Below are 27,739 nucleotides of genomic sequence, written 5' to 3' on the forward strand. Positions count from 1 at the left end.
GAATCAAGTTATGCATTACCATCATCTCCATACGGCTATTTGTATAACCTTTCTGTCAAAATTAGAGTTGTAAGAGACTCTCACGAAAATGCCTTAACAAAGAACAATTTTTCACATCGTCAGAGAAGAGGCGGAATTAATTTGTTGTTACGCTTTGCAAAACGCCCCCCCTCCCATATGGTTCTTCTGAAAAAGCAAATTGCCTATCAGTAATGAGAAAGGATTGTTTTACTGTTTCTTTTGGGGGATTTCTTTGTCAAAAGTCTCTCTCTTGTAAGGATTTTGTTTGCTCATTCATTTGATTTTATAGCTCCAAAAATAGATTATAAAAGCAACACGATCATCAGTTTCTCAAGGATGGATCTAAGTGATCTCAACTTTGTACCTGTTAAGTAAAAAAAGAAAAAAAAAACTGTAGCCAGCATCCTTCCTTTGCCCACGCCCCACGGGTTTGCGTTGTGGTGACTGCAGAGGCTCTGCTGGGTCAAGAGTAAGCCCATCACCTAGTGAGGTCAACTATCAATCTGAATAGCCCGCAATATCTGATCAGGAAGACCCTCAATCAGCTGCAGGTATCCTCTAGCATTGTGATTAAAATAAAGGGACAGTAAAACTCTCAAACAAACCCTGGTCTCTTCGTGACCTGTGAGTTTCACTTCATTGGGAATTCAAGTCTGGTTCGAAAACAGAAAGATTAAAGACACAGAAATTCATTTCCTCTTTAGCAAAGTCCTCTGTGTGATAAATTTCAGGTACAGAAATTTGTGCCAAACATTATTTCCAAATGGGCAATGATAACTAGCAAAGATAGTATAGAAATAGAAAATATGATCACTATCCTCTGAGACTTACACTCTAACAGGGAAAATAAGTAAAAATCAGGATACAGACATTGATATATTTTAAAATGTGAATCTTTTTATTTTTTTGCGGTACGCGGGCCTCTCACTGTTGCGGCCTTTCCCGTTGCAGAGCACAGGCTCCGGACGCGCAGGCTCAGCAGCCATGGTTCACGGGCCCAGCCGGTCCACAGCATGCGGGATCTTCCCGGACCGGGGCACGAACCCGTGTCCCCTGCATCGGCAGGCGGACTCTCAACCACTGTGCCACCAGGGAAGCCACTAAAATGTGACTCTTATTTTCACTTTATAACCATATCCTTCATAAAAACTTTCAATAGTGTGCATTATTTTTAGAATAAAATCTCCATCACTTTTCCTAAGACCCAGATGGCTCTTTTTTTAAAGTGGACATTTTATTATGGTACGTTGTGATTTAAAAACTGCCTGTAGTTTTATTGTACTTAGAATAAAATTCTACAAGAATCTTTTTCACCTGGGCCCTACTTAGGTTTGTCATCCATTTCTGAACTCTTCTTCTCTCACTCAAATGCTGTAGTCACAGTGGGCTTCCGTTTATCCTTGATCTAAACAAGTGTGTCCATGTCTTGGTACCTTTGCATTAGCTCTTCCTATACCCTTGCATTAATCAGTCCTCAGATGGGTTATTGCTAGCCTACTTCCCGTTACCCAGCTTTCCACTTAAATGGCGCATCGTTGGAAGATGTCCTTGGAAGTCCATTTCTAGCACATCACCGCATTATGTATGCTTTTTAAAAATAAGATTATTAAGTGATATTTCCATGGTTTTTCTTTGTTTCTGTCTATCACCTCCCCTTGAATGTACATTCCATTGAAACAATGATCTTGTCTATCTTGTTCACAGTGTATTTCCAGTACTGAAAATAGTGTCTGGCATATAAGGGCTGAATACATATTTGAACGAGTGAATGAATGAAGAATGAAATTATGAAAAATTAATATTACCTAACTATGTAATTTTTACAGAGGCACAGAGCTTTGTGGTGACTGCAGAGGCTCTGCTGGGTCAAGAGTAAGCCCATCACCTAGTGAGGTCATCACCTAGTGAGGTCATCTAAAATAACCTAGTGAGGTAATCGAAAATTAAACTTTACAGGTTGATTTTTTTTAAAAATCTATTGACTTTTCAGCAATATTTCTGTCAGCACAGGGCCGACTCAGCTAAATTCCTGGCCAAACTGGTTGCTATACACTGACTTATGTGAGATTCTGAATCATAAACAGATATAATAGAGATCTGCTTTCTCCCCTATCCTTCCATTAGCTGGCTTATCTGATTTGGCCTAAATTTTTCTGGAAATTGCTAGCTTCTCACAGCATTGTCCTTAAGAATATCTCAAATCAGCAGAACATAAAAGAATAAGATCATAGAGCAGAATATAGCTTAAGCTAGACATCCTCTCCAAAACCCTATGTCTCTTTAAAGTTCTATATAGCCCAAGAAAATTAAACAGGTGGATGTTTCTAGACTCCAGAGGAAAGTACATATGTAGGCCCACCACCATGGCAGCTTTATTTTCTCCATCATCTGTTATTACCATCAAATATACTCTATATCTTACTTATTTGAGGGAAGGGGGGTTATGTCTGTCTTACTCCAGGAGAAAATAAGCTCCTTCTTGGAAAAGACTATTGTCTGTTTAGTCACTAGAACATCAGTTCCGGCACCTAGAACATCAGTTGAAATAAGTTCAGTTAAAATGGAATGAATGAATGTGTTTAGTATGTATAAATATCTGTTATATACTTGGCTCTTCCTGCTGAAACCTATTCATATTAATACACATCTCAAAGGCATAAAATTTTAAAAGATCCTGTCCCTTTTTTATGATTAACAATTCCCCAGCCAAAATTAGAAATAAGAAGAAAGTAAAGGAGAAGAAGAACTATGTAAATCAACCAACTCATTTATACCTCCAGAAACCTACTTTTCCTTGTATAATATTTGGGGCAAGGGAGATGTTGATTTTCTGCCCAAAGGATCAACAAGGGCGGACTTAAATCCTTACTGTGAAATGAGGGGATGGAATTTAGGGATTAGAACATTATTTAATAATAATTATATCCATGCAAAGAATAAATACATGATCCTTCCTAAGGCTGCCTCTAGGACATAATAAGAAAGAAGTGTAGTGTATCTCTGCTAAAGGACACAAAGTTTTAAAAGTTCCCTTCTAAGGAGTTATCTTTCCCTGATCATTTGGAAATGTCTTTACCCGGACTCTCCTCTCTCTACCTCTTCCTTGCTCCCTGTCTCCTTCCCTCCCTGCTTCAATATTCACAAGCCCTCCTGCTTTAACTAAAGACCCAGAGAAACACAACCCTAGGGAGTTTCTACAGCAGGTGTGATCCTTTCCTAGGAAACCAGGCTTCCATGATGGAGAGGCTATATAGTGTTGAAAGTTTTATTTTTTCCTTTTCTTTGAAGCTGTATTTTCCTCTAGGTATTTTCTTTTCTGACTGTGGGTTTACCGTTCCTGAGTTTTATTCCAAGTGCCCTGATCATAATGAGGTCTCTCTCTAGGGACCACTCCCACCCTAAAATAAGAAAAAATAAGCTGCCTGGGAGGTGATTCAGTTTGGCTTGGCTCTCTTGTGGTTTTAGTTTTTGGAAGAGAACCCCTATGCTGTCTCGAGGCATGTTTAGAAAAAGGTGTGGACGGGCCAAGGAATGATACAAAGATCCCTAGGAATAATAAGATATACATAGAAAAAAACACCCCTTTCCTGTATCCTCTTACTATAACTATACTATAAAACGCTACAGGGCTAAGGTCAAGTTTTGAATATAAATCCCTTTGTAGTCATGCGAAACTTTGTGGACGAAGAGAGTTGTCATACTTGACCAGCTGCCCTTCATCAGGCATCAGAAGGAACACTTTGTACACCTCCACTCCCAGGCCTTCTAAGAAATGAAACAAACATTACCAAATGTAGGCTATTAATATGCCTCTGAAATAGAAAGGATCGTAAAAGCTTGAAAAGACACAAAGAATTTAAATAATTTGCACAAAGCCACGTTGCAAACTAGTGGCAGAGCCAGGGTTAAATTGTCACGCTTAGCACCTCAGTTTGTACCTTTCCCTGTGAGCCACAGCACATCAGTTTGTACCCTTCCTGTGAACCAGCCTCACAGAGACATGGGGCTAAACAGGTGACAAGGTATATAATATTTCAGAAGTGACTTGCCTCATCCTTTAGATGACTGACAACAGTTTTCAATCAGGAGACATTGCTGATTATATATCTGACTTTTGGATATATTTTTAAATGTTAAATATTGTCTTTTTAGCAACTTTGTTTCCTTAATCCTAGCATGGGGTGCACAGTAAACCTCATGGGAAAAGGTTGGAGGTTCTGTGGTTTGAGCATAGTTTTCAGTGTTCGTGAAAATGCATGTTTCCTTTCTCTTATGAATTGATTTCAAATATTTGCTATTTTCATTCTCAAAGTAGATGAGCGTTACTCCTCCTATAATTTCAACAGACTATACTTCTAAAAACATATAAGCTATTTCTAGAATATCGAGTTTCTAATTCACAGCAATTAGAAAGCCAATTGTATTTTTCCTTCTCCTTTTGAGCAAAATTTACATGAGTCCATTGTTTATCCCGTCAAGGGGTTTTGTTTCTGAAACATAATTCAAAAATAACATTACTATTAATGATAATTGCTAACATTCCTTGAGTTACTGAGATACAAGTTGTATATGAATTATCTCATCGATCTTTACAAATACCTTATGAGGTAGATGCTATTATAATCCCAATGTTATAGGTAGGCAACTGAGACCTCGGGAGCTTAGTTGCCTTACCCAAGGACACACAGCAACTGATAATAGTACTTACTGAGTGTGTTATATATGTTGTAGTATTTCATTTGAATCTCCCAATAATTATTCAAGAGGGCTCTATTTTTTTTTTTTTTTTGAAATTTTGGAAGCCATTTTAATAAATGAAAAGTCCAGCAAAGGTACATTTACCGAGAATAAAGCTGCCCAGGATAATGAAAGTACCAGGTAGTTTGAGGTGTTTTTGTTGCTGGTAACTGACGTTACTTTTGCTCTGCTTTTGTTTGGAATTGCAGCGGACACTGTGGTGACTGCTCCCCCCTCTTGGAGAGCCAAGGTTTAGAGCAGCTGTTGTACCAGGAAGCCCTTGAACTAGTTTAACTCGGTGGGTTGAGACTCATGGGCATTCCCCAGGTGACAATTCTTCCATAATGTCCTCAAGGGCTATCCATGTTGTCACAAGTGGCAAGCTTCCATTCTGTTTTATTCCACTGGAAGTACTGGTGATGATTTTCTAGATGCAACACCAATGGCGTGATCCATGAAAGAAATAGTCGATAAGCTGAACTTCATTAAAATTTAAAATTTCTGCTCTGTGAAAGACACTGCGCAACAGCAATTTCCTTGGTTCTTGTCCTCTCCAGGGAAAGAATTCAGATGAGAGGCATGGAGCGTTTTAAGTAGTAAACTGCTACTTTAATTAAGTTTAAATTAAGCAAAGGGAAAGTACACTCCCAAGAAAGGATGAGAGTGGGCTGCCTGGAAACCAGAAGCAGCCAAGAAGGCACTTTTTTTTTTTTTTGCGGTACGCGGGCCTCTCACTGCTGCGGCCTCTCCCGCTGCGGAGCACAGGCCCAGCAGCCGTGGCTCACGGGCCCAGCTGCTCTGCGGCATGCGGGATCTTCCTGGACCGGGGCACGAACCCGCATCCCCCGCATCGGCAGGCGGACTCCCAACCACTGCGCCACCAGGGAAGCCCAAGAAGGCACTATTTTTAACCTTTATTTGGATACGAAAACTGCAGTGCCCAGGAGCTGCTTAATTTGCTTTGGGTTGCACAGCTAGTAAATGATGGAGCCAGACATTCTATCCGAGCACTCTCATTCCAGAGCTGATTGTTTCTTTTTTAAAATTAATTAATTAATTTTATTTGTGGCTGCATTGTGTCTTCACGGCTGCCCACGGTCTGTCTCTAGTTGCAGAGAGCGGGGACTACTCCTCGTGTGGTGCACGGTCTTCTCATTGCGGTGGCTTCTTTTTCCTGCAGAGCGCGGGCTTCACTAGTTGTGGCTTGCGGGCTCTAGAGCACAGGCTCAGTAGTTGTGGCGCACGGGCTTAGCTGCTCCATGGCATGCAGGATCTTCCCGGACCAGGGCTCGAACCTGTGTCCGCTGCTTTGGCAGGCAGATTCTTAACCACTGCGCCACCAGGGAAGTCCCCGGAGCGCTTGTTTAAAATCATTTTCCAACCCTCCCAACAAACCCCACATTAATATTTGCCTGGATATGGCAGTTCCGTATGGAATTACAGAAACACTAGCATTTTACCACTTGCAAGTTTTCACTTCTATATTGTGAATATGTTCGTAACAGTCATTTTAAATCATACATTGTCCACTCTACCACCAAGGCGAGTTTACTACATTTACTCTCTCCCTTAAGGAGAAGGGAGCATGAGCACCCCTCAGCGTGCTGTAAAACCCTCCATGGTAGACTCTCATCCTACTTTTTAGCCACAGCTGCCCCAAATCCCCTCATCCACCCCTTCTTTGAGGACTACCCATTCCTCAGACCGACAGTCTACCTTGCCATCCTGTCTGATTCTGCTGGTGTTTCCCAAATGATCTTATCCTGATCTAAATTCCAGTCCAGAAGCAATACCTCATCTCTTCCCTCTGTACTCTCGTCTTCCTTCTTTCACCCAGGAGTACACTGCAGCAAGCTAGTACTTACCTCTGTGCTCTTATCTTTGCACGTGTGTTCCTCACTCTGGAAAGGTCACCCAGTGCCTGAGTTGCTCTACCTGGAAAACCTGGACTCAGGCTTACAGACTAGGTCAAATGTCACCTCGTCCAAAAATACCCACATGACTAAACATGGTCAGTAACTGATTCATTCTTCTTTGCTTCTGTGGCCTCCTACATATGTTCAATAGCCGTGCATGACGTTCTTCTAATTAGTGATTCAGATTATTCCTTCCACTTCTCCAAGCACCTAAAAACAGTCTCCCCAGTGCTACCGTGATGCTTAATATTTAGTAGGCATGAATTAAAGATTTGTTGAATCAAGTAGATGAGATTTATGCCATGACTTTTAAAAAAAATTTTTTTTTGAGTCCAGTTGATTTACAATGTTGTGTTAGTTTCAGGTATACGGCAAAGTGAATCAGTTTTGTTTTTTTTTTTTTTTTTTGCGTTATGCAGGCCTCTCACTGTTGTGGCCACTCCCGTTGCGGAGCACAGGCTCCGGACGCGCAGGCTCAGCAGCCATGGCTCACGGGCCCAGCCGCTCCGCGGCATGTGGGATCTTCCCAGACCAGGGCACGAACCCGTGTCCCCTGCATTGGCAGGCGGACTCTCAACCACTGTGCCACCAGGGAAGCCCCGTGAACCAGTTTTATATATACATATACCCACTCTTTTTTTTAGATTCTTTTTCCCATATAGGCCATTGCAGAGTATTGAGTAGAGTTCCCTGTGCTATATAATAATCTATTTTCCTTCTTGTTTCTAAAACAGTAAGCTGTTTTTTGCCTTCCTCATACTTGTACTCTCTGCCGTATTGACTGTTTACTATTTTTATTATTATTATTTTTTTTTTTTTGCGGTACGCAGGCCTCTCACTGTTGTGGCCTCTCCCGTTGCGGAGCACAGGCTCTGGACACACAGGCCCAGCGGCCATGGCTCATGGGCCCAGCCGCTCCGTAGCATGTGGGATCCCCCCAGACCGGGGCACGAACCTGTGTCCCCTGCATCGGCAGGCGGACTCTCAACCACTGCGCCACCAGGGAAGCCCGACTGTTTATTATTTTTAAAATTCACTGTTCATTACCATTGACTTGTCCATTTCTCTTGAAGTTATTGCATCTTAGCTTCCTCTCTCCTGTTCTACATCATCACTCTTTACCACTCATCCTTAGCAGCTCCTACTGGAGTCTCTTTCTTAGCCTGTCCCTCAATTGTATTCCCTAAGATTCTCTCTTTGGCACTCTTCTCCGGTGTTTTGTCTTGTTTTGTTTCATTTTCATTTTCAGTTTACATTCCTCAGTGATCTCTCTCAGAAAGTTTAATTCCTACCTAAATGCCTACAATTCTCACCTGTATAGGCAGTTCAGAATCCTTACCTCCAACCCACATGCTGTATGTACAAGTGCCTTAGGGCAACTCCAATTGCATGTGCCTTCTCTTACAAGCATCTCAAACTTAAACTGAATCCATCATCTTTCCTATTCCTCTCGTAGTTTCTAGCTCACTTCATGGTAGCACCATCTACATGTCGTCAGATGGAACCTACTCCACCTATGCTCTCCCTCTCCTTGCCTTCCCCCTTGTAACCAGTCACCAATTCTTTAAACTCTCCCAGCTCAGTATCTTTCATATTTGATTCTTCCTCCCCACTTCCACACCACTTCAGTTCAGGTTTTTCTCCTCTCATCCTTAGACTAGTGCAAAATCTGGGTATTAGCTCATCCAGTTTCATACTCCTCATGCAGCCTAGATGTTCTTCTAAAAACACAAAATTGATCATGTTATTCCCTGTTTAAATCTCACTCATTTCACCTACTGAATAGAATCAAACTACCTCCGTATGACATAATGTCTTCCGTAACTTTCCAGACTTACCTCCTGTCAACATTCTCCCTCCAACTCTGCCCCTCACCATAACATGTTTGTTAACATCCTCTGAAAAACAGTTACATAAGATTGCCATGGCTCTCCTCTCATGTGTCTGTCTGCCTGTAGTGCCTGCAGCCACTTAAACCTCCCACTTCTTCTCCCATATCATGGGGAACATCTTAAAGTCAAGTCCACTCAACGGTCACTCCCTCTCTCAAACCTTTCCTGATCTCTACCCCTACCAGACAGAAGTGACCAAGCTCTCCCTTATACCGAGCTCATGCCCCATCACGGCACTGTATCACACTTGCTGCTCAGTTGACAGTTGTATTAGACTTTAAGTTTCCTCATATGCAGGGATCATGTCATATTTGACATTGTAGCCTCAGTACTTTGCAACATGCCTGGCATAACATGACCCCAAGCATAAATTTAGGGAAAGGAGGTCTGAGGGTGTTGTCTTTCGTTTTTACTTTCTATCCTCTGAATTATTTGGCATTTTTTAACACAAACATAAATTTTATATCAAAAAATTGAAAACTAGACAATCAGTGAATGTGTCTCATTTATTTTTATTAATTCTAAAGAAAACATTAATATTTTCTAGTCATAGCTGTGCCCCAATATTAAGTTGAATCTGAATCTTCTGCATTGCCAAAAAATTCCCAGAGTAGTTGTTGCTGTTATTTTTAACAGCAAAATGATATCAGATCTGTTTTTCTAACAGATAATTAGACTTCTAGAGTGACATTCCTCTAAATACTTGCATTATCACCAGATGGAAACAAAATATTAGACACATAGGGTAAGATAACTATTTTCAGGTGTTTGCCTCTAAGATCCTTCTTTGTAACCCCTATTCCTGCTGTTTGCATTTCCATTCTTACAAAAAGGTTGCCAGATGTTTCAGCTGGTGCTTTATCCTGCCCCACCCCCCTCTCCACCCTCAACCTCAGCAGAACTTATTTGTACACCCTGTTCCTGATCATGCGGATCGCTAAGCCTTGTGAGAGCTCCCAGCTCTAGTCAAAGGTGGAAATGAAGTTGTACACAAGCCACTTGAAACCACAGCTGACTCCTCACAGGATTTGTTGGAGGAAAACATACCATGTCCTATTACACATATCTGGTGGCTACAGAAACTGACATCCCAAAGTTATCACTTTGCTTCCCATCAAGGAGGCTGGAAATCCCCAGGACCGCCTCACAACTTAATAGATAGTTTAGTAAAAATTAATAAGTAGATAAAAATGTAAAAAGCAGCCCCATTAGTGGGTCTCAGGTCGAGGGTCATTCAACGAATAGAAAGTGAATGGAAAAGTTTAGTAAGAAAAGGGGAGAAAACCTAAAATTTTTTGATAAAGGAGGAAAGGAAGAGAACAGTGAAAAAGTGAGTGTCCAGATTTTAAAAGGTGAAAAATATCTGGATATGGTCAAAAAGTTAGGACATATGAAAATACAGGCACTACGTGAATCTCTCTCTGATGCAGACCCACACAAAAATTTTAAACAGATCGCTTTAAGAATTCTCAAGGAATGAAATATTGAAAAGGAACTCAACATTTTTGATGTGTCTGCAACGTACCAAGGACTTTTTTTACCTAGTTATCAACCTTAGTACTTATAGCCACCTGATAAGAGAGGTTCTGTTACTTCTATTTAACGTCAGTCAAGTTAATATGAGTTAATATGTATAAGTGCTTAGAATAATATCAGACACATAATAAGCACTGTATACATGGTTACCATCATTAACATTTTATAAATGAAGAAGCTGAAGCCACAGGATACTTAAGTAACTTGTCCAATATCACACAGTTAGTAAGTGACACCCCTGGTATTAGAACCTAGTCCTGTCTCTACTACAGTTTGATGTCTTTTTACTAGAACTTAACTCACCTTTCTGCCTTAGATTGGCTGAGTTTCCTAGGAAATAAAATCCTTCTTTATGTGTGTGAATGGTCTCTTCTATGGACATAGCAATAATATATATTATTACATAGTAATAATATATATTATGGCTATGTCAAAGGGTGAATTATTTGAAATAGAAGCATAAGATGTAACTAAAATTAAATACTTTCATAATTTAATCCAATCCTCTCAATAATATTCTAGGAGTCAACAGAACAAAAGGGAATGGGATGGGATGTAAATTCCATCTGGGGCCACTATTTACATCAACAAGTCAGGATTTCAAAGGTGAATGACCTTGGAAGGCATTTGATTTAATCCCCTGTCACTTCATAGATGATAAAGCAAATACTTAATGTTGGCATGACTCTCACAGACCTCACAACTTCAAGATGTAGAACTATTATAACAAAATATCAGGGTTGGTGTGTCTGCTTGGAAAACCCCCTCTAAAGCCATGAGTTCAAAACTTGCAAAAAGGTAGCCTTTATAAATCTAAATTTCCGGATCAGATCACAGCTGGTAAATAAAACAGCATTGGATCTGGCCTTCATGGGAACGCAGGAAGGGGAAGGGACATTGCTCTCATTGTAGATACAGTCTCACGTCTCTGTGCTGAAACTGCTTGGTGAAAGCAACACACCCTCAGCTGCAAACCACTCTGCCAGAGACAGAATCTTAGAAAAACATCTACACGTATACGTTTAATTTTTCACACGTTCATATATGTGGCAGGCAAGTTGTAGAAAGTGCTCCGTTACATGTTATTGTAAATCATGAAAACATTTTCTCTCTTTCCTCCACTTTGTGCATTCCTAGGAGAGGTGGCTCATCTTGTGCCTTTCTCAAGGGTTTGGCCAATTTGGACTACGGGAGACAGGGTACCTGTGTGGCCAGGCTCTGGCCGCTGGGTTGCAGTAGAGGCTCGAGAATGCAGGCTCATCGTGGTGTCCCCATCAGCGTCCAGCATGTCCCTCGTGCTGCTGTACTTGGCCTGCATCCGGATTTCTGCTGCGGTGACCGTGAGCTATGATGGTTGGATTTCCCCAAGTGAGACAGCTCAGAAACCGAGGCACTGAATGGCATTCCTAAGGTTCTTCTGTCTGAGCAAGTAGCAGAGGAAGCCTCCAACCCCAGTTCCTGTCTGGAGAGGCCCGGCCCCTCTCCTGTGAACTTGGACTCTGATTGCCAAATTGGTCAGGGGGAGGGGAAGTAGCATGTGTTTTCTATTTGGGCGGTCTCTGAACAATTACGGAAGGGGTTGCCCTTGTCAGCTCTCTTTTGCTTACTTGTTAGTACTTCCTGTGTAACTGCAGTGTAAAAGATGGCAAGAGTTTACAATTGCCGAAGATTCCTTCAGACTCTGCAGAGCAATAATCCCAGTCAGAGGGACCTCACCCGGTTCTTACCCATCACACGCTCACTGTGTCACTCAGAGTAAGTTTAACCTCTCTGTGCGTTTGTGAAAAGAGAAAAGACTATAGGACAAGCCTTTTCCTTTCCCCAAGGGCATAGTGTAAAGCATCATATACACGGAATGGCAGCCTAAGAGAGTCCTTTGGGGTATATCTAATTGATACTACTCTTTCATTTTACAAAAAGGGAGATTGAAGTCCAGCTAGATGAAGTGACTGCTCTGAAGGCACATAGCTGGTGAGGGACAGAATTCGCTTTAAAAATGCTCTCTTGTAGTCAATTCAATGATCTTTCTTCGTACAGCATGTGGACTCAATTTAACATTTTGTATACGACACCTTTGGTACACAATGGTCATGAACAATCACATATATTACTGCAAGTCAGGACTTTTAGGATTTTTACTACCTATGACTTTAGAAAACCAGGTAACAATTTTTTGCCTAAATTTCCTAAGCTGAGAGGGAAATCAGAAGATTGCTTTAGATAATATCCAAAAATTTTTCCCAAATAAATACAGTAGAATTACACTATTCTACCAATGCTTTTCTGTATTTGGGGAGATAGCTTGGTTAAATCAAACATACTAAACACAAACGAATGTGGAAGATGCTGGGGCTGGAGCAACCAGGCCCTAGGAGGGATGGCTCAGGAAGCATATATTGTGAATTCACTATGTGTCTCAACCTGTGCATTGTTCATCAGATCATTTTAAATTAAACAAATCTAAAGAGACCTTCCTCCTGCATAATGCCCTATTAAAAAGTAGGATATCAAAAGTTATTTGGTCATTTGCATTGGATTGATGTATTAGAAAATGTTACAGGAGAGAAAGCAGTAAAAAATTGCAAGGGATGGGGCTTCCCTTGTGGCGCAGTGGTTGAGAGTCCGCCTGCCGATGCAGGGGACACGGGTTCGTGCCCCGGTCCGGGAAGATCCCACATGCCGCAGAGCGGCTGGGCCCGTGAGCCATGGCCGCTGAGCCTGCGTGTCCGGAGCCTGTGCTCCGCAACGGGAGAGGCCACGGCAGTGAGAGGCCCACGTACTGCAAAAAAAAAAAAAAAAAAAAAAAAATTGCAAGGGAGAGAGGTAAGTGAAGCACATATGAACATGAAGTAAGGAAATAGGATATTAGAAATTGTCACAGCTGAGGTGCTATAATTTAGGAGGTGCTGATATTATGATTCTAATGAAATAGCACTTAGAATTATTTCTCAAACTTTATTCAAGTAGATTCTTGATCATTTTTACCAACCCACATTAGCATTTTTAATACTTGTCCTTAAATATTTTTTTCAACCATGACAAAAATATTTTTTGGATACCTACTTTATTGCAGGTACTATTCTCAGATTCTGAGATCCATCAGTGGAAAACAAAACTCTCTGTACTTTTAGTGCCTACATTGTATGGAAGAAGGCAGATGATATACAAGAAAGATAATAAGTAAGTAAATAGTAGAACAGATGATACTGTGATAAGAGTTATGGAAATATACAGAGGGTGAGGGAGGTTAAGAATGTACAGAAAGGTGGGCCAGTAATTTTAAATAAGGTAGTCAGAGTCAGCCTCATTAACACGTGATACTTGGGCAAAGACTTGAAAGGTAAAAGAGTAGGTCCTGCAGGTATCTAGGGTAAGAATAGTTCAGGTAAAGGGACGGGGAAGCTCAAAGGCCCTGAGATGCAAGCATGCCAGCTGTGGCTGAGAAACAATACAGAAACCATCATCCTGAATGGAATGAGTCATGAGGAGAAGAGCAGCTTAGCTCGAAGGAGTAAATGACCAGCAATTGTCTTGGTGAGTAGACCGTTGTAAAGGTCTTTTGGTTTTTGTTTCTATTTATTTATTTATTTTTTCTCAGATATGTGGGAAGTCAAGGAGAGTTTTAGTAGAGAGCTGGCATGGTTTGTTTTCAATTTAATGCATTCAGTCTGCTACGTTTGAAAATGGACTATAGAAAGACAAGTGTAGATGCTGGGAGACTTCTTTGAAAAGTATTGCAATAACTCAGGCAAGAGGAGATGGTGGCCCTTGAATAGGTGTTTCCTCTGGCATGATCATTACTCATCTTGAATTTGCCCTTTAGACAAAACGTCAGCTAGTAGCTATTTTCCCTTTTCTGTCTCTTGGAAAAGTGTGGATGTTTTCTCTTCATTCCCATGCACGTTCCCACTTTGGCTGTGGTATGCACGTGTATTGACAAGTGAGGTATGGTATGCCTTGGACAGCCTAGAGCATTCTGACTTTACACCACCACTTTTGTTAAAGTCGTGCTTTTATCTTTAAGTTATAGGTTATTGTTGCCTCCCCTGTCTGGTCTAGATAAGTGCAGCTGGACATTCAGCATACAGAATTATTTCCTTGATTATCAAGATTTCTTCAAATCATCCACTCCATTCGGAGGATACAGGAGACCCAATTAAACCAAAACCAAAATTAAAATGCACGGCATCGCTTCGAAATCCCGCTTTATGCCTTAATTTAACTCTCAACCTGAATTATCTTTGCCCTTCCACATTTCTTTTCAGATAGTGACAACACAAGTTAGTGTCTTAAAAGACAATAGTCAACCTCACCAAACATTTCTATCTTCTTTTTTTAGATTTTTAAATATTTAAGATCCAACATTTATTCTTCAATACAAAACTACCTATTATACTACCTCCTCCCCAGGGCCAGATTCATCATCATTTCTGGAGAGAGGGCAAATAGAGATAGTGTTAATTACACATGGCACATAATTTAAAGGCCAAAGCTTCTTTAATTAGCATTTTTTATTAAAATGAAATTTGCATAACATTAACCATTTTAAAGTGAAAAATGCAGTGAACGTGATGCAATTTCTGTTCACATATTAATGAATACAAGAAGGCTGTAAATGCCTCTCTAGTAATATGGAAATCCCCATTGGAAATATAAATAGCACCGATGGGAAAGTTTAAAAGAAAATAAGAAAGAGACAAATCCTCATGTGAGGGAACTTAGTTATGTTCCAATAATACCTTTTAACAGTAATTCATTCCTGAGGAATTGCTGAAAACTGCAAAACAGTAATCATAAAAAGTAATAAAACATATTTTGCATTACAACATGTTAATACCTCTGTCAATAGGACAGGTTACTTTTTTATATTCATTATCAGATCTTTTTTTGATTGATAGTATTTAAAAAGGAGAAAGCTTTCTTGTAACAGCAGATTCCCTACAATTTCGCATTTTACAAGATTCTCTTAGTCAGAGATATGGCAGACATATTCTCTCGGCTATTTGAGAAAAAAAGAGACGGAATTGGATGATTTTTTTATGATGCTTTTGGTCATAAACATGTTGTTTTCTACCCTCCTTACTATCTTACATATTTCTCTCTGCTCCTCCACAGCGACACCCCCACCGTTATGTTGACAGCTTCTTCTCACAAATACTGTATGAAGGCACACTACAAAGTTGGTCGTAAATGACTGACACATGAATCCATACACAACTGTGAGATGAGTCTTGCTTGGTAACTGTTTTTCTGATTTGAAACCTGTTAAAATAAAATACAATAAGGTAATTGTATAGAACAAACATAAGGAATGTTGTCCACTGTCTCCACAATGCTGAAATAAGTTGGTAAGGATACTGGTGAAAAGAGTTTCTGAAGTGTACGTATCATTGAAAAAGGAAACTTGAATTTAGATTCTATTTGTTTCCAGTGGTAACAAAATAACTTCATTACTAAGGCATAAAAATGACTCAAAAAATTTTAAGAAATACTACTAGTTGCATAAAATTAAATAAAACTGACAAAAAAGAAAAACTATTTAACATTCTATAGACAGTTTTTTACTTCTCTTTTAACCTTTTACCTAGAAGTATATTTATCAAATGAAGCAACAGTTTAGCAAAAATATTTTTGGGTATGTTTAGTGAGTAGACCAAGTTGAAGCGTTCTTGCTAAAAGTTATTTAGAACTAAGTGAAGAATCATTGATATCAAAGCCATTTAAAGGCAGTTCAAACAACCCTATATTTTTAATGCATCCTGAAGTTTGCTTTGTATTGCAATATAATGAGAGACGATTATGAGAATTACCATGGGTTAATAGAAGCACGCTCTGTTCTGTTTGCTCTTTAGTCTCCTAAAAGAGCAGTGTTAATTATTCAGTCAAGCTCAAAGGGCATCACTGAGCCTCAGTATAAAAGCTATGGTCTGGTACTTTTCATCCTGTACATCTATCTTTTCTTGGCCCTGGAGTTGGAGGATTGAGAGAATTCTTCTATTGAAATAACTAGACTAAGGACATGAAACAACTTGGATCCAGCCTTAGGGAGAATTCTGACCAGTGATCTTCTCCAAAAAATTTTCTTGACCTCTAAGAGATTTTGGAGTATGTACAGAGCCAGATTAAATTACTGTCACCAATGAGTAGTTACATATCAAAATGTTAATTTGGACCTACTCTTATGACTTTCATTTTTTAAAATTCATTTTTAAATTTTAAATTTCATTTAAAATTCATTTTTCCACTATTCATTTTTTAAAACAGAAAAGAAAACACAAGACAAAGGGCTATAGAAAAGTAGGAGATATATTTTGTCAAGATTCTTTGTTAATAAATTCACTGTGCTTTGGCTAGTGGAAGTGAAATAGTTAAGTGGTATTAAAATCAAAATGTGATAATACTCAGTTTGTACTATTCATACCCGATGGTGCTTGTCAGAAGCAAATGAAAAGCTTCTCTGTAAACTTCAAATTAATTCTACAAACATTTAAGAGATAATGTTAAGTGCATTATCAAAAAAATCAGATATATCGATATGAATAAAAATTAGAAGAAAAAGATAATAGAAACAGATACAAATGAGTATATGACACTGGTATTATCAAGCACAAATGTTAAAACAACTATACAGTGTATTCTAGGAGTTAAAACACAATACTGAGAATGTTAGAAGAAAGCTAGGAATTATAAATAGCAACTGGGTAGATTTGAGAACTTGTAAAACTGAAAAATTCATCAAACAAAATTAAAAGCTTAACTGAGGCTTTCAATGGCAATTTAGCTACAGATGAGGAAAAATAAGTGCTGCAAGATAGGTGAGAAATAAATACATAGGTTACAGGAAAAAAAAGGATAAAAATATAGGAAAAAGCAAATGAGACATATAGGATATTGTGAATGGGTCTGTAATACATTTAACTGGAATTCCAGAAGAAGGCAATAAAGTCAGGAAGGAAGCAACATCTGAAGCATGTGGCTGAAAACTTTTCAAAGCTGAAAAAAGACATCAGATTTAAAACATATATTACCTTCAAATAGCTGACTTTTCAAAAACAACAATAAAAATAGAATACATTATAGTAATATCTCTGAATGCCTGAAAGAAAAAAGACTATAAATTTCTAATTTTATACTCAATATTTTTTAGAAAAGTTGAAATAAAGACAGTTTTAGACAAGCACAGAAAATCTGACCTTAAAATTTCAACTCTAAAGGAAATATGAAAGAGTATTCTTCATATTTAAGAAAATGATTCAAAATGGAAGGTAGGAGAGGCAGAGAGGATTAAGAAGCAATGAAAACCATAAATATGTGGGAAAATCTAATAAACTGACTGCATAAATCTATATTGTTTTCTAGGGGTATACTTTTATTGAATCCAAGATGCCATCAACCATTGATGTACCATTTATTTAATTCTGTGAAATAAATGCATTCGAGATGGGCATTTAACAGAAAACCCTGCAGAAGCTGGAAAACAAAGGACTATTTCGGTGCAGGAGTAAATGAAAAATAAAACTGCCAAACAAAAAAGAGTAACAATGAAAAGTGCATTTCTCAATCTTGCCACCAGGGGGAAGGCGGGAGGAAAAAATTATACCCCCACAAGCTGCTACTCATACAATTTTTCTGTCTGAACCTATGATAACAGTACACACACACACACACACACACACACACACACAACCCCTAGTGGAGTGTTTAATTTAAGTAGCCTCAGGTCTGTGGTGTTCCTCTTTGACTGGCAGAAACAAATGCTATGCTTTGACAGAGCTCAATTTTAGTGCAGGATGACAATGATTATAAAAGACCAGCAGTGGTAAGACATATGCCAATTTTAGAGATACTAAAATGTGGGAAAATATGGGCCAGAGTTAAAATACACAAAAATAATAGCATGTGAATTGGGGAGGGAGTATACAGAGTAAAGAAATACTCTAATATTTTATATTGCCCAGGAAAAGCATGAAAAGGCCAATTAATATTAGACTTTGATGAGTGAAGACTGTATGTTGAAATCTCTAGCGTAACTGCTAAAATTAGTTAAAAAGTAAATTCTAAATTAACATAAGAAAAGGTGGAACAATAAAAAAATAAGTTCAAAAAAGAGGAAAGAAAGAAAAGAAAAAGTACATTGAATGAGCCTGAGCCTGCAAGATATAACAATTCTAAACTATATGTGCCTAATAATTTAGCTTCAACACATCAACAAAAATGTTTACAGAGGTGTGAGTAGAATTACAGTGGAAGATTTTATTATAATTCTCTCAGTATGGGAAGACGAAGCAAATAAAAACCAGAGAACTGAGGAATCCCTGGCGGTCCAGTGGTTAGGGCTCAGGATTTTCACTGCTGAGGGCCTGGGTTCAATCCCTGGTCAGGGAACTAAGATCCTGCAAGCTGTGCTGCATGGTGTGGCCAAAGAAACAAACAAACAAAACCAAAAACCAGAGAACTGCCATCACACTGAGTATGTTCTCTGACCACAATGGAACTAAACTAAAACCTAAAACAGAAGGATAACTGTAAACACACAGATAGTTCTAAATTAAGAAATACATTTCGAAGTAACTCATTGGCCAAAGAACAACTCATAATGAAAATCAGAAAGTATTTTGAACTGAATGAAAATGAAAATACACTAAAATTATAGCCTTAAATGTACATACTTGAGGAAAAAAAAGGATGAACTTCATGAGTCCACACAAGAAGTTAGAGAAAAAGTAGCAAATTTGGGGCTTCCCTGGTGGCACAGTGGTTGGGAGTCCGCCTGCTGATGCGGGGGACACGGGTTCGTGCCCCGGTCCGGGAGGATCCCATATGCTGTGGAGCTGCTGGGCCTGTGGGCCATGGCTGCTGAGCCTGCGCTTCTGGAGCCTGTGCTCCGCAACGGGAGAGGCCGCAGGGGTGGGAGGCCCGCGTACCGCAAAAAAAAAAAAAAAAAAAAAAAAAAAAAAGTAGCAAATTCAACACAAAGAAATTGAATGGAAGGAAATGATAAAGGTGAAAACCAAAATTAATGGGAAAAAAAGAGAGAGAAAAAGACACAGAGGGAGAAAGAATCAACACAGCCACAAGTTCTTTCTTTGAAAACTACACCCAATGAGACTGATTAAAAAACTAAAAAAGAAAAGAAAGAAGAAAGCACACACACACACCAATAATAGAAATGGAAAAGGGGAAGATAATTTCATATTCTGCAGATATTAAAGAGAAAATGAACGACAACTGCAGTGAGGAAGACTTCAACACTTTGTGAGAGTTAATTTCATGTGTCAACTTTACTAGCCACAGCCAGATCAAACATTATTTTCAAGTGTGTCATTTGAATCAGTGAACTAGACTCAGCAAACTAGACTTCACTCCCCAACGTGGGCGGGCATCACCCAATCCATTGAAGGCCTAAATAGAACAAAAAGGCAGAAGCAGAAATTTGTTCCTTTCTTCCTGCCTGACTGTGTGAGTGGCGACATCTCATCTCATCTCACCCTCTCCTGCTCTGGCACTGGGTTTTACACCATTGGCTCCCCTGGTTTTAAGCCCTTCATACTTGGACTGAAGCTCATACACTACATGATTTCCTGGGTATCCAACTTGCAGACGGCAGATTGTCGGATTTCTCAGTCTTTATAATCATGTGTGAGCTTATTCCTCATAATAAGTCTCCGTATGTAAATTCTTCTTCATTGTGTGTATATTAGTGCGTACACATACAATGAGGAAAAATTTATAATCGTGCAAATGTTCATATGTCTAAAAGAGCTTTATAAAATGTGAAATGTGGGCTTCCCTGGTGGTGCAGTGGTTGAGAGTCCGCCTGCCGATGCAGGGGACACGGGTTTGTGCCCCGGTCCGGGAAGATCCCACATGCCGCGGAGCGGCTGGGCCCGTGAGCCATGGCCGCTGAGCCTGCGCGTCCGGAGCCTGTGCTCCGCAACGGGAGAGGCCACAACAGTGAGAGGCCCGCGTACCGCAAAAAAAAAAAAAAAAAAAAAAAAGTGAAATGTGGTTGCTTTTAAAATTAATAATAATAGCATGTATCACACATTTACTATGTGCAAGATGCTGTGCTAAGTGATTTTACTTTTATCTCAAAATCCTAAGAGGTACGTACTATTTTATTCTCATTTACAGGTGCAGAAAGAGGGGTGCTGTTAGATTAAGGAACTCATCCAGTTTCACACAATGAGTGGGCCAATCATTGACTCAAGCTGAGAACTGACTTCAAAGCATTGCTCTTAAGCACAGTTTTACACTGAGTCACAGTGATTGCACCTTCCTGGGCAGCCTCACATGCCCTCCTAGTAAGAAAGCTGAGGGAGCACTTGTGTTGACAGCTCGAGATGGCCATTCAGCTCTTTGCGACTCTTCAGTCTTCCTCTACCCTCTTGTTTTCTTTTTTCCTCCTGGCTCACTCTTTCTCCCTCCCCATCACTATGTATCTTTTTCTCTCTCTTTCTTATTATGGCCAACAGATCAGATTCTTAACTGCCTGACATGCTCTCACCTCTCTGAGGAGGAGTATGAAGCTTTGTCTCTCCAGATACTTACAAGTTAGACAACAACATTGAACCATCGTCCCAGAGCCATGGTTCTTCAGTCTGACGGCGAGAAAGCCCTATCCAAAATGAATGGTCAGGTTGGGAAGACACTTGCCTAGATATAAATTCCTGTAAGGAAACATAAATACAAATACAAGTCAAGGAGAGAGAGAGTGTGATAGACAGATGATAGAGATAAAAAGAAGATACAGAAACAGACTCTTGGAGATTTTGAGAAAGAGAGATTGAGTCACCTTGGTGGAGGATGTACACATATACTGGCGTCAACTTAGACAGAAGTGCCAATTCTTGAATGCCATTGAGTGTCTCAAAAGTCGTATCTCATTTCTTCAGAGTCGTATTGTTTAATTTCCCAATAAAGAATGCATCCTTAATGTCAACATTGCACTGCTTGCATTCAACCTACCTGACAAAATCCAAGGGCGACAGAATATCCTAGGCAATGTCCATGGATGACAGGCCACTATCTTCTCCACAATTTTAACAGAAAATATAAATTTACATGACCTTTGTCAAGAAATGTTTCTCAGAGTGAGATGACAATTTTAAAGTCGTTTAGTCCCACTGCATGAGTTATGCATAAGTAATCTGGAGGTTAAAGATCATATGTGAATCGTTGACAAATATAGCACAACATAGCGGCAATTACGGGAAGGTCTAAAAGTCAGACAGACTTCCAGTCCTATGCTCTTTTTTTAATCATACATCTACTTCCATTCATTTTTATGTGAACTATAACTGTTGGGTAAGACAGAATAGAAAAAAAATTGAGAGTAGTGAAAGTAAGTATAGAAGTTATAGATTGTTTAGATTTGTAGTATAGAATGTTTCCTGACTATTAACCCCTTCTCATGGCTCATCTGAGTTCTATCCTTCATTCAAGATGCATCGTAAGTTGCGCAGTTTCTGTAAAGTGTTTATGTCAGTGGGGATCTCCCTGAATTTCTATGGCACTTGTGGCCGGTACGAGATATTTTACTTAAAATACCTGAGTTGTTTCTATTTTCTTACAAATTATTTGAGCACTGCTAAAACAAGCCTACTTTTTAAACCTCTTTGCCTTTCCTAGTATAATTGCAAGGAGTAAATGATTTATAAATATATATTATCATAGCTGCTGTTTCTCTTGATAATTATGATAACAAGGGGAAGATTTTTCTATTTCACTCCACCACACTTACAACCTGAAATCCAAGCCCACAGAAATGAGTAGTGGCCTGACTATTATAGTCAACGTGCAGTTGTGCTTAAAGGGTTTATTTCAAAGTAAACTGTGTTCATATTTTAATTAATTAATTACAGAGAGAAGCATATATTATGCACTTTACTCACTTAATATATGCTATTATTATAATCATGGAGGATATATAAAATGACTTTCTTTTAGGGAAAAATCATCATTACCTGGAACTTACCTCTATTTTTCTGTTCAATATAGACCACAGATAATTATAACTGAAATCTACACTTACCAACTCGTTTAAGCTGTCTATCTTCAGGAGATTAGAGCCCAGTTGCAAGCACCGTCTTTTACTTGTATCCCAGGAATCTAATGATGTGCTAAATAGATAACAGCTATTCTGATGTGTGATCCAGTTAGGGGGACAAGAGCTAGAAAGAACTCCTGGAAATAAAAGATAAATACAATGAGATTCATACTATACCAATTCCCTCTTTCAGTGCAAGTACCATTCATCCTAAGGACACTTGATAAATAAACAATGAATTACCATTAATAGATTTCATTTTCAATTCAAACTATATGGATACAACCTTACAGAAGAGGCTACATTAAAACCCCTTATTCATTTACAATTAAAAAATGAGTTGAGTGGCTATAAACAGTGTTTTAGACAGTGAACCCTCCTTTCCTTCTTGACTTGTCTTCTATTCCTTCAAAGTCAGACCAGAACTCCTTTTCTCCATGATAACTAATAAATGAATTCAAAATCAATCACTGAGATATACAGTAATTTCATGTTAACTTATTTTACAAGTGTGAGATCCATTTCAGAATGCAATTTTCCAAATAAGAAAAGTATAAGAGCAATCGTTCACATTATAGAGTAATGTGATACAAATAGTGAGGAGGTATGTGTCCAGAGATGGAAAATTGAAGACAAAATGTTGTCATAGTCAATAATTATGCAATTAGAAATTGAAGTTTTGTGTATATAAAATTGTAATTAAATAAATGAACTTGCAGGATTAAAGAAAAACAAATTTAACCAGAGTTTTCAGAAACATATCTATTAGGTTTATTTCTTTTGTAAACGTTTAATTCTTAGCAACACTTTCCCTTCTTTCCTTTTTCTGTCCATTTTTCTTTTCTGATGTCCTATTTCCTATTTTAACTATATCATTTTAAAATGTCAATTCCCTAAGGGATGAGAACACTTTTTGTTCCTTCACATCAAATTATACAATCTCCTATAAGCCTAAATACATATCCTGTGATAAATTAGTTACTGATTTAAAAAAAATCCAACTAAGTTGGAGATTCAGCTAAGTTCATAAGGTATTTATGATATCACTTTATATATGACAGGGGACATATTTTACTGAGACAATACTGCTGTGGGCTTTCCTTGGATGCACAATCACCGCACATAAAAGTACTTTCTTCACCCGTTGCTCCAAACCTTAGCACCAATAATTAACCCTTCTGAATTAAGGACTTTATTAATCTTTTAATTCTGCCTTGCCTGTGGTCGTGAGAGTCTTGGTAGGAGCCACATTGTCTTCTAAAGATGGTTGACTGTGGTTCTCTTTATTTCTTGATAGAAAGCTGTTATCCTTCAACAGATTGTTCCCTGAACTGGGTCTCCAGATAGCTTCATATACCAACAACAATAGTAATTACAGAAGAAAAAGTCATTTTGCTATGTTTGGGAATTAAAATCCCCAAAACCATATTTTTGTTGAAATGTAAAGGGATACATACTTGATTAGTGATAGATAATACATTGCTGATGGAGAGGTAAAGTTAGATGATAGATAGATAGATAGCTAGCTAGATAGATAGATAGATAGATAGATAGAATAGATGATAGATGAAATATACAGAAAAAAGAAATAACTTCCATGAAGAAGGTTTAATACAAAAGAGAAAAATGAAGCAAATGGAATACAGTCAATTGATACCATGAATGATTTGAAAAAGTAATAAATCTTCTATCTTTCTTCTATTATTTAAAAATGAGAGTTCCTTGAGAACCTGCCTGGTGCCTATAACATAGAATGTACTCAATAAACACTTGTCTATTTAAAAAATCTTTCATATAGCCTCTTTGAAGGTACAATAATACTTTATTCAATTTTGAATGCATGAGCAATAAAATCTATGGAAATTTATTCATCTGTCACAAAATAACTAGTTAGTATTTGATAAGTGCCTCAGGTATTTCCTGATATTATCCAAAGGAGTTTAGAGTAAAGATCAGGTATAAAATAATTTCCTTAAATCATGAGACATAAAAATTAGCTTATAGTCTCTTTAGAGGATTTATTTCGTTAGGAAGATAAGCACCAATTGTACTTCCTTTTTACCTCCTCTGGTTTGCTTTCATTAATTTATCCTAGGAATTCCATAGCTTTGAAACCAGCTATTCAAGGAGAGCATGCAGTTAAGAGTATGAGTTTTTAGGACAGATCACCCAACTTTCTAATCATGATCCTACCAATAACTAGTTTATGACCCTAGAAATAAAATGAGAACTAATAGCGCCAATTCAATAGGGTTAATATACAGATTCAATTAGATTATGTTACGCTCTTAAAAGAGTGCCTGGAACAGTATAAATGCTTATTAAATGTCTGTTGTTAATCTCTCCCACCAATACTCACCCATGGTACACAGGACCACAGTTATCACCAGCATTACCAAGCATAAAATTCCCAAAGTCACAGCAATGGGACGCCAACGAGGGGATGCAGCACAAAATCCTGAGGCGCCATAGGGAGCAGAAATTGAATAAAAAAATTGGATGATGGATCGCAGAGCACTTTATTTCTACAGTTCATCAAAATCTGATATCCAGATAAGCTAGTCATCTAGGATTAGTCTGAATTTTTCTCCACCTTTAGCATACCTCTTCAGGTTCTGAAACTTGATATCTATGCACTCCTAATTTCAGCTCCACATTGATGTCTATAGTTCTTTTTTTTTTTTTTTTTTTTTGATGTCTATAGTTCTTGACACTACCAGGATTCAAGAAATCCTACCTATTCTTAGAAGAGATAGCTTAATGTAGCAGAAATAATGCTGGTTACTAAGGGTAATCTTCCCCTTTCACTTACTTCTTGCACGTCCTTGGGCAAATTACTTCCTCTGTTTTTCCATTTCTCTTTGTGAAAAATTAGGTTAATAATACCTCAAAGGATTATTGTGGGCATTAAGTTAACATATGTAAAAGTACCTAGTTTAGGGACTACTAACACATTATAGGTAACACAATTTGTCCACGCACATCTATAAACACACACATGTCTCCCTACCTCTTGCATCATCTAGTTTTTCCACTCTTCCCCATCAGGTTGCCCAAGAAAAGAATTGCATAAGTGACAAGAGGAAAATGATTGTGCAATGGGAATGAACAGAAGCAGAAGAGAGTAAATTCTGCCGTCAAAACCTGTGAATAATCTCTTGATAACAGGAAACTCGCTTTATATTAATATCACCACTTAAAAACTGAGAATAAGCAATAAAAGCATTTCAGAGAATTGTCAAATAGGGGAACCATAGAGGAGATTAAATTGCTCATTCAGTGAAGAGAGAAATCTTTTAATGCCCTTCCCCAGATTTCACCTCTTTTACGTTATGTCTAAGACTCATGTCCTGATAATGGGATCTTTTTGGCTAATACATATATATTTCTTCACGGGCATAAAAAGAACTCCCTTTTATTTAAAAAAAAAAAAATTCCAAATCAATCTCATTACCACACACACACACACACACACACACACACACACAAACAGGCTCAGGATTCTAAACCCTATGACTTCTGACTTCCCTTTGGCCTTTTCCATAAAATCACAAGTTGTTTTTTCCATCTTTTCATTCTTATCTCCAATATCCTGATGTTGTTCATTTACACTTCTGTGTTTCTTTGACCTCCATTCTGCAATTTACTCTTTTCTGTCAAATAAACAAGTCACTCCTATTGAAATTCTTTCAGCTTTGCATTTCATCACACTTATTACCAACTTCTTATTTTTGAAGTGTCTGTCCCTATAGAACAGAGAAATTGTGAGTATTTTCTATCATCATAATAATTAACTTAAACATAGTTGACCCTTGAACGACACAGGGATTAGGGGCACCGCCCCTCCCCAAAGTCAAAAATCTCCATATAACTTAGAGTTGGCCCTCTGTATCTCAGTTCTTCCATATCCACAGTTTGGAATCCATGGATTCAACCAACAGCAGATCGTGTAGTACTGTAGTGTTTACTTTTGAAAAACAACCATGTATAAGTGGACCTGTGCCGTTCAAACCCGTGTTGTTCAAGGGTCAGCTGTACTGATGATTAGTCCCTGAATGGTTACCAAAAGTCTTAGTGCCCGTTCAAATTATCTTCAGTGACTTCTGAAAACCTTTTACAATATATTAATAAAAGCCCGACAAATCGCAAGTCTCTCCAATTTTTTCCACTTCCAGTTTTAGTTGATGAGAATGTAAATGTTGAAGTCAGAAAGAAAAATATATACCTTTCTCTGAGACCACAGGTTTCCTGATGATATTGCAAGAGCTGAAGTCTAATTGAGTATATCCGTCTTCATCCAAATTTTCTATGGAATGGTGTTCCATTGTTCTATTGAGTTCCTGAGTTGCCTCAGCATACGAGAGCTCTTTCTTCTCTTCTCCGAAGACAACTGCCTGTGGGCAAAAGAGGACCTATGAGTCAAGTCAAGTGGGGGAGGTATTTACTAGGCTTTAACAAGTTGAGCTTAAGCAGTCCAACCAGATACCCAAAAGCAGGAAATGAAATATGTGCAATGGTAATTTCCCATTGGTACCTTTAGATCCTGTTTCTGAGACTGATGAATCTTAAGAAAATTATAAGGTAGCACAATAGATAGATCTTTGTTTCAGGTCAAACATAAGAAAAATGAAACCATTAATGTCTTATGCCGCTTTCATTATTCTCACAACCGAACTGGACATCGTTAATTGACTTGGCCTATGTAAACTTAAAACAATTTTGGTCCCTTGAGTTCACCAATACTTTGTTACAACTGTTCATTCATTCATGTACTGCTCTTTCAGTAAACATGTATCAAATGCCCATCTTTTCGATTGACAGGAGGTGGGGATAAAAGGATAAATGATACCTGTGAAGAAGCTTATGGAGTAAAGGAGGAAACCCACAGATAGGTTCATGAAGGACACCATAAGGAGGTACATTGTTGTAACAACAGAGAGAGGAAACAAATCTCTTTGGGGCTTGTCAGAGATTTATAATACAAAGTAGAAAATTATTTATTCAACGATGACTATGAGCTAAGTACTACCTATGGCATGTGTTTTCTTATACAATCTCAGTTTTCCAAGAAGTCTATGAGATAGGCACTATTAGTTCTATTTTCTTTCTTAAGTATAGTTGATTTACAATGTTGTGTTAGTTTCTGGTGTACAGCGAAGTGATTCAGATATATATTTTTCATATTCTTTTCTTTATGGTTTATTACAAGATATTGAATACAGTTCCCTGTGCTAGACTGTAGGACCCTGTTGTTTAGTCCTATTTTCAAATGACAAAACTGAGACAGAAATTTTACTCCCTTGCTCAGTTTTAAGAAACAAATAAAAATAATGAAGCAAGGAATCAAACCGAAGTCCACTCTTACTGCAAAACTCATGATCTTTTCTGTTATGCTACCCTGCCCCCTTCACCATTCTGTATACTTATATTGCAAGTAACAGCTTATGGAGAATTCTGGAACTGAAATACTATGTTAAATGCTTAATGTTTCCTCTTTGCCAATTTCCACAGTAATACCCAAGTTAATGAGATATGGAAAAACATTTATCGTTGCTAGAAACTAGAGAGGTACCCATCTGTTCACAAGA

The 27,739-nt window shown here is 38.3% G+C and overlaps 2 protein-coding genes and 1 long non-coding RNA gene across 7 annotated transcripts in view; 1 reads left to right on the plus strand and 2 right to left on the minus strand.

Moving 5' to 3' along the window:
* CLEC1A (C-type lectin domain family 1 member A) overlaps positions 1 to 11,598 on the minus strand; it is a 27,592-nt gene extending 15,994 nt beyond the window's left edge. For all 4 annotated transcript variants that reach the window (XR_010932262.1, XR_010932261.1, XR_010932260.1 and 1 more), the window contains exon 1: positions 11,306 to 11,598. Coding sequence is in view for 1 of the 4 variants with exons in the window: in XM_067695670.1 (XP_067551771.1) it covers positions 11,306 to 11,420 (115 nt within the window). In the remaining 3 variants the exon portion in view is untranslated. The remainder of the gene's footprint in view (positions 1 to 11,305) is intronic.
* A 122-nt stretch (positions 11,599 to 11,720) lies between these two features.
* LOC137202756 (uncharacterized) lies at positions 11,721 to 17,629 on the plus strand. Its single transcript, XR_010932770.1, has 3 exons — positions 11,721 to 11,857; positions 13,176 to 13,282; positions 17,462 to 17,629. It is a non-coding gene; the product is annotated as an uncharacterized lncRNA (long non-coding RNA).
* On the minus strand, positions 14,714 to 26,488 carry CLEC7A (C-type lectin domain containing 7A). Of its 2 annotated transcripts, XM_067698623.1 has the most exons (6): positions 26,377 to 26,488; positions 24,511 to 24,609; positions 23,370 to 23,498; positions 22,137 to 22,288; positions 20,654 to 20,772; positions 14,714 to 15,364 (listed from the first exon to the last, which is right to left on the minus strand). In XM_067698623.1, exons 1-6 carry the CDS (start codon positions 26,474 to 26,476, stop codon positions 15,232 to 15,234), a joined length of 732 nt encoding a protein of 243 aa, XP_067554724.1. In that variant the 5' UTR covers positions 26,477 to 26,488; the 3' UTR covers positions 14,714 to 15,231. The 2 variants fall into 2 exon arrangements, with proteins under 2 accessions (XP_067554724.1, XP_067554725.1); XM_067698624.1 differs by lacking the exon at positions 20,654 to 20,772.
* Between the last annotated feature and the right edge of the window lie 1,251 nt (positions 26,489 to 27,739).

This window comes from Pseudorca crassidens, chromosome 11 (genome assembly GCF_039906515.1).
Source record: "Pseudorca crassidens isolate mPseCra1 chromosome 11, mPseCra1.hap1, whole genome shotgun sequence".
Taxonomy (NCBI): domain Eukaryota; kingdom Metazoa; phylum Chordata; class Mammalia; order Artiodactyla; family Delphinidae; genus Pseudorca; species Pseudorca crassidens.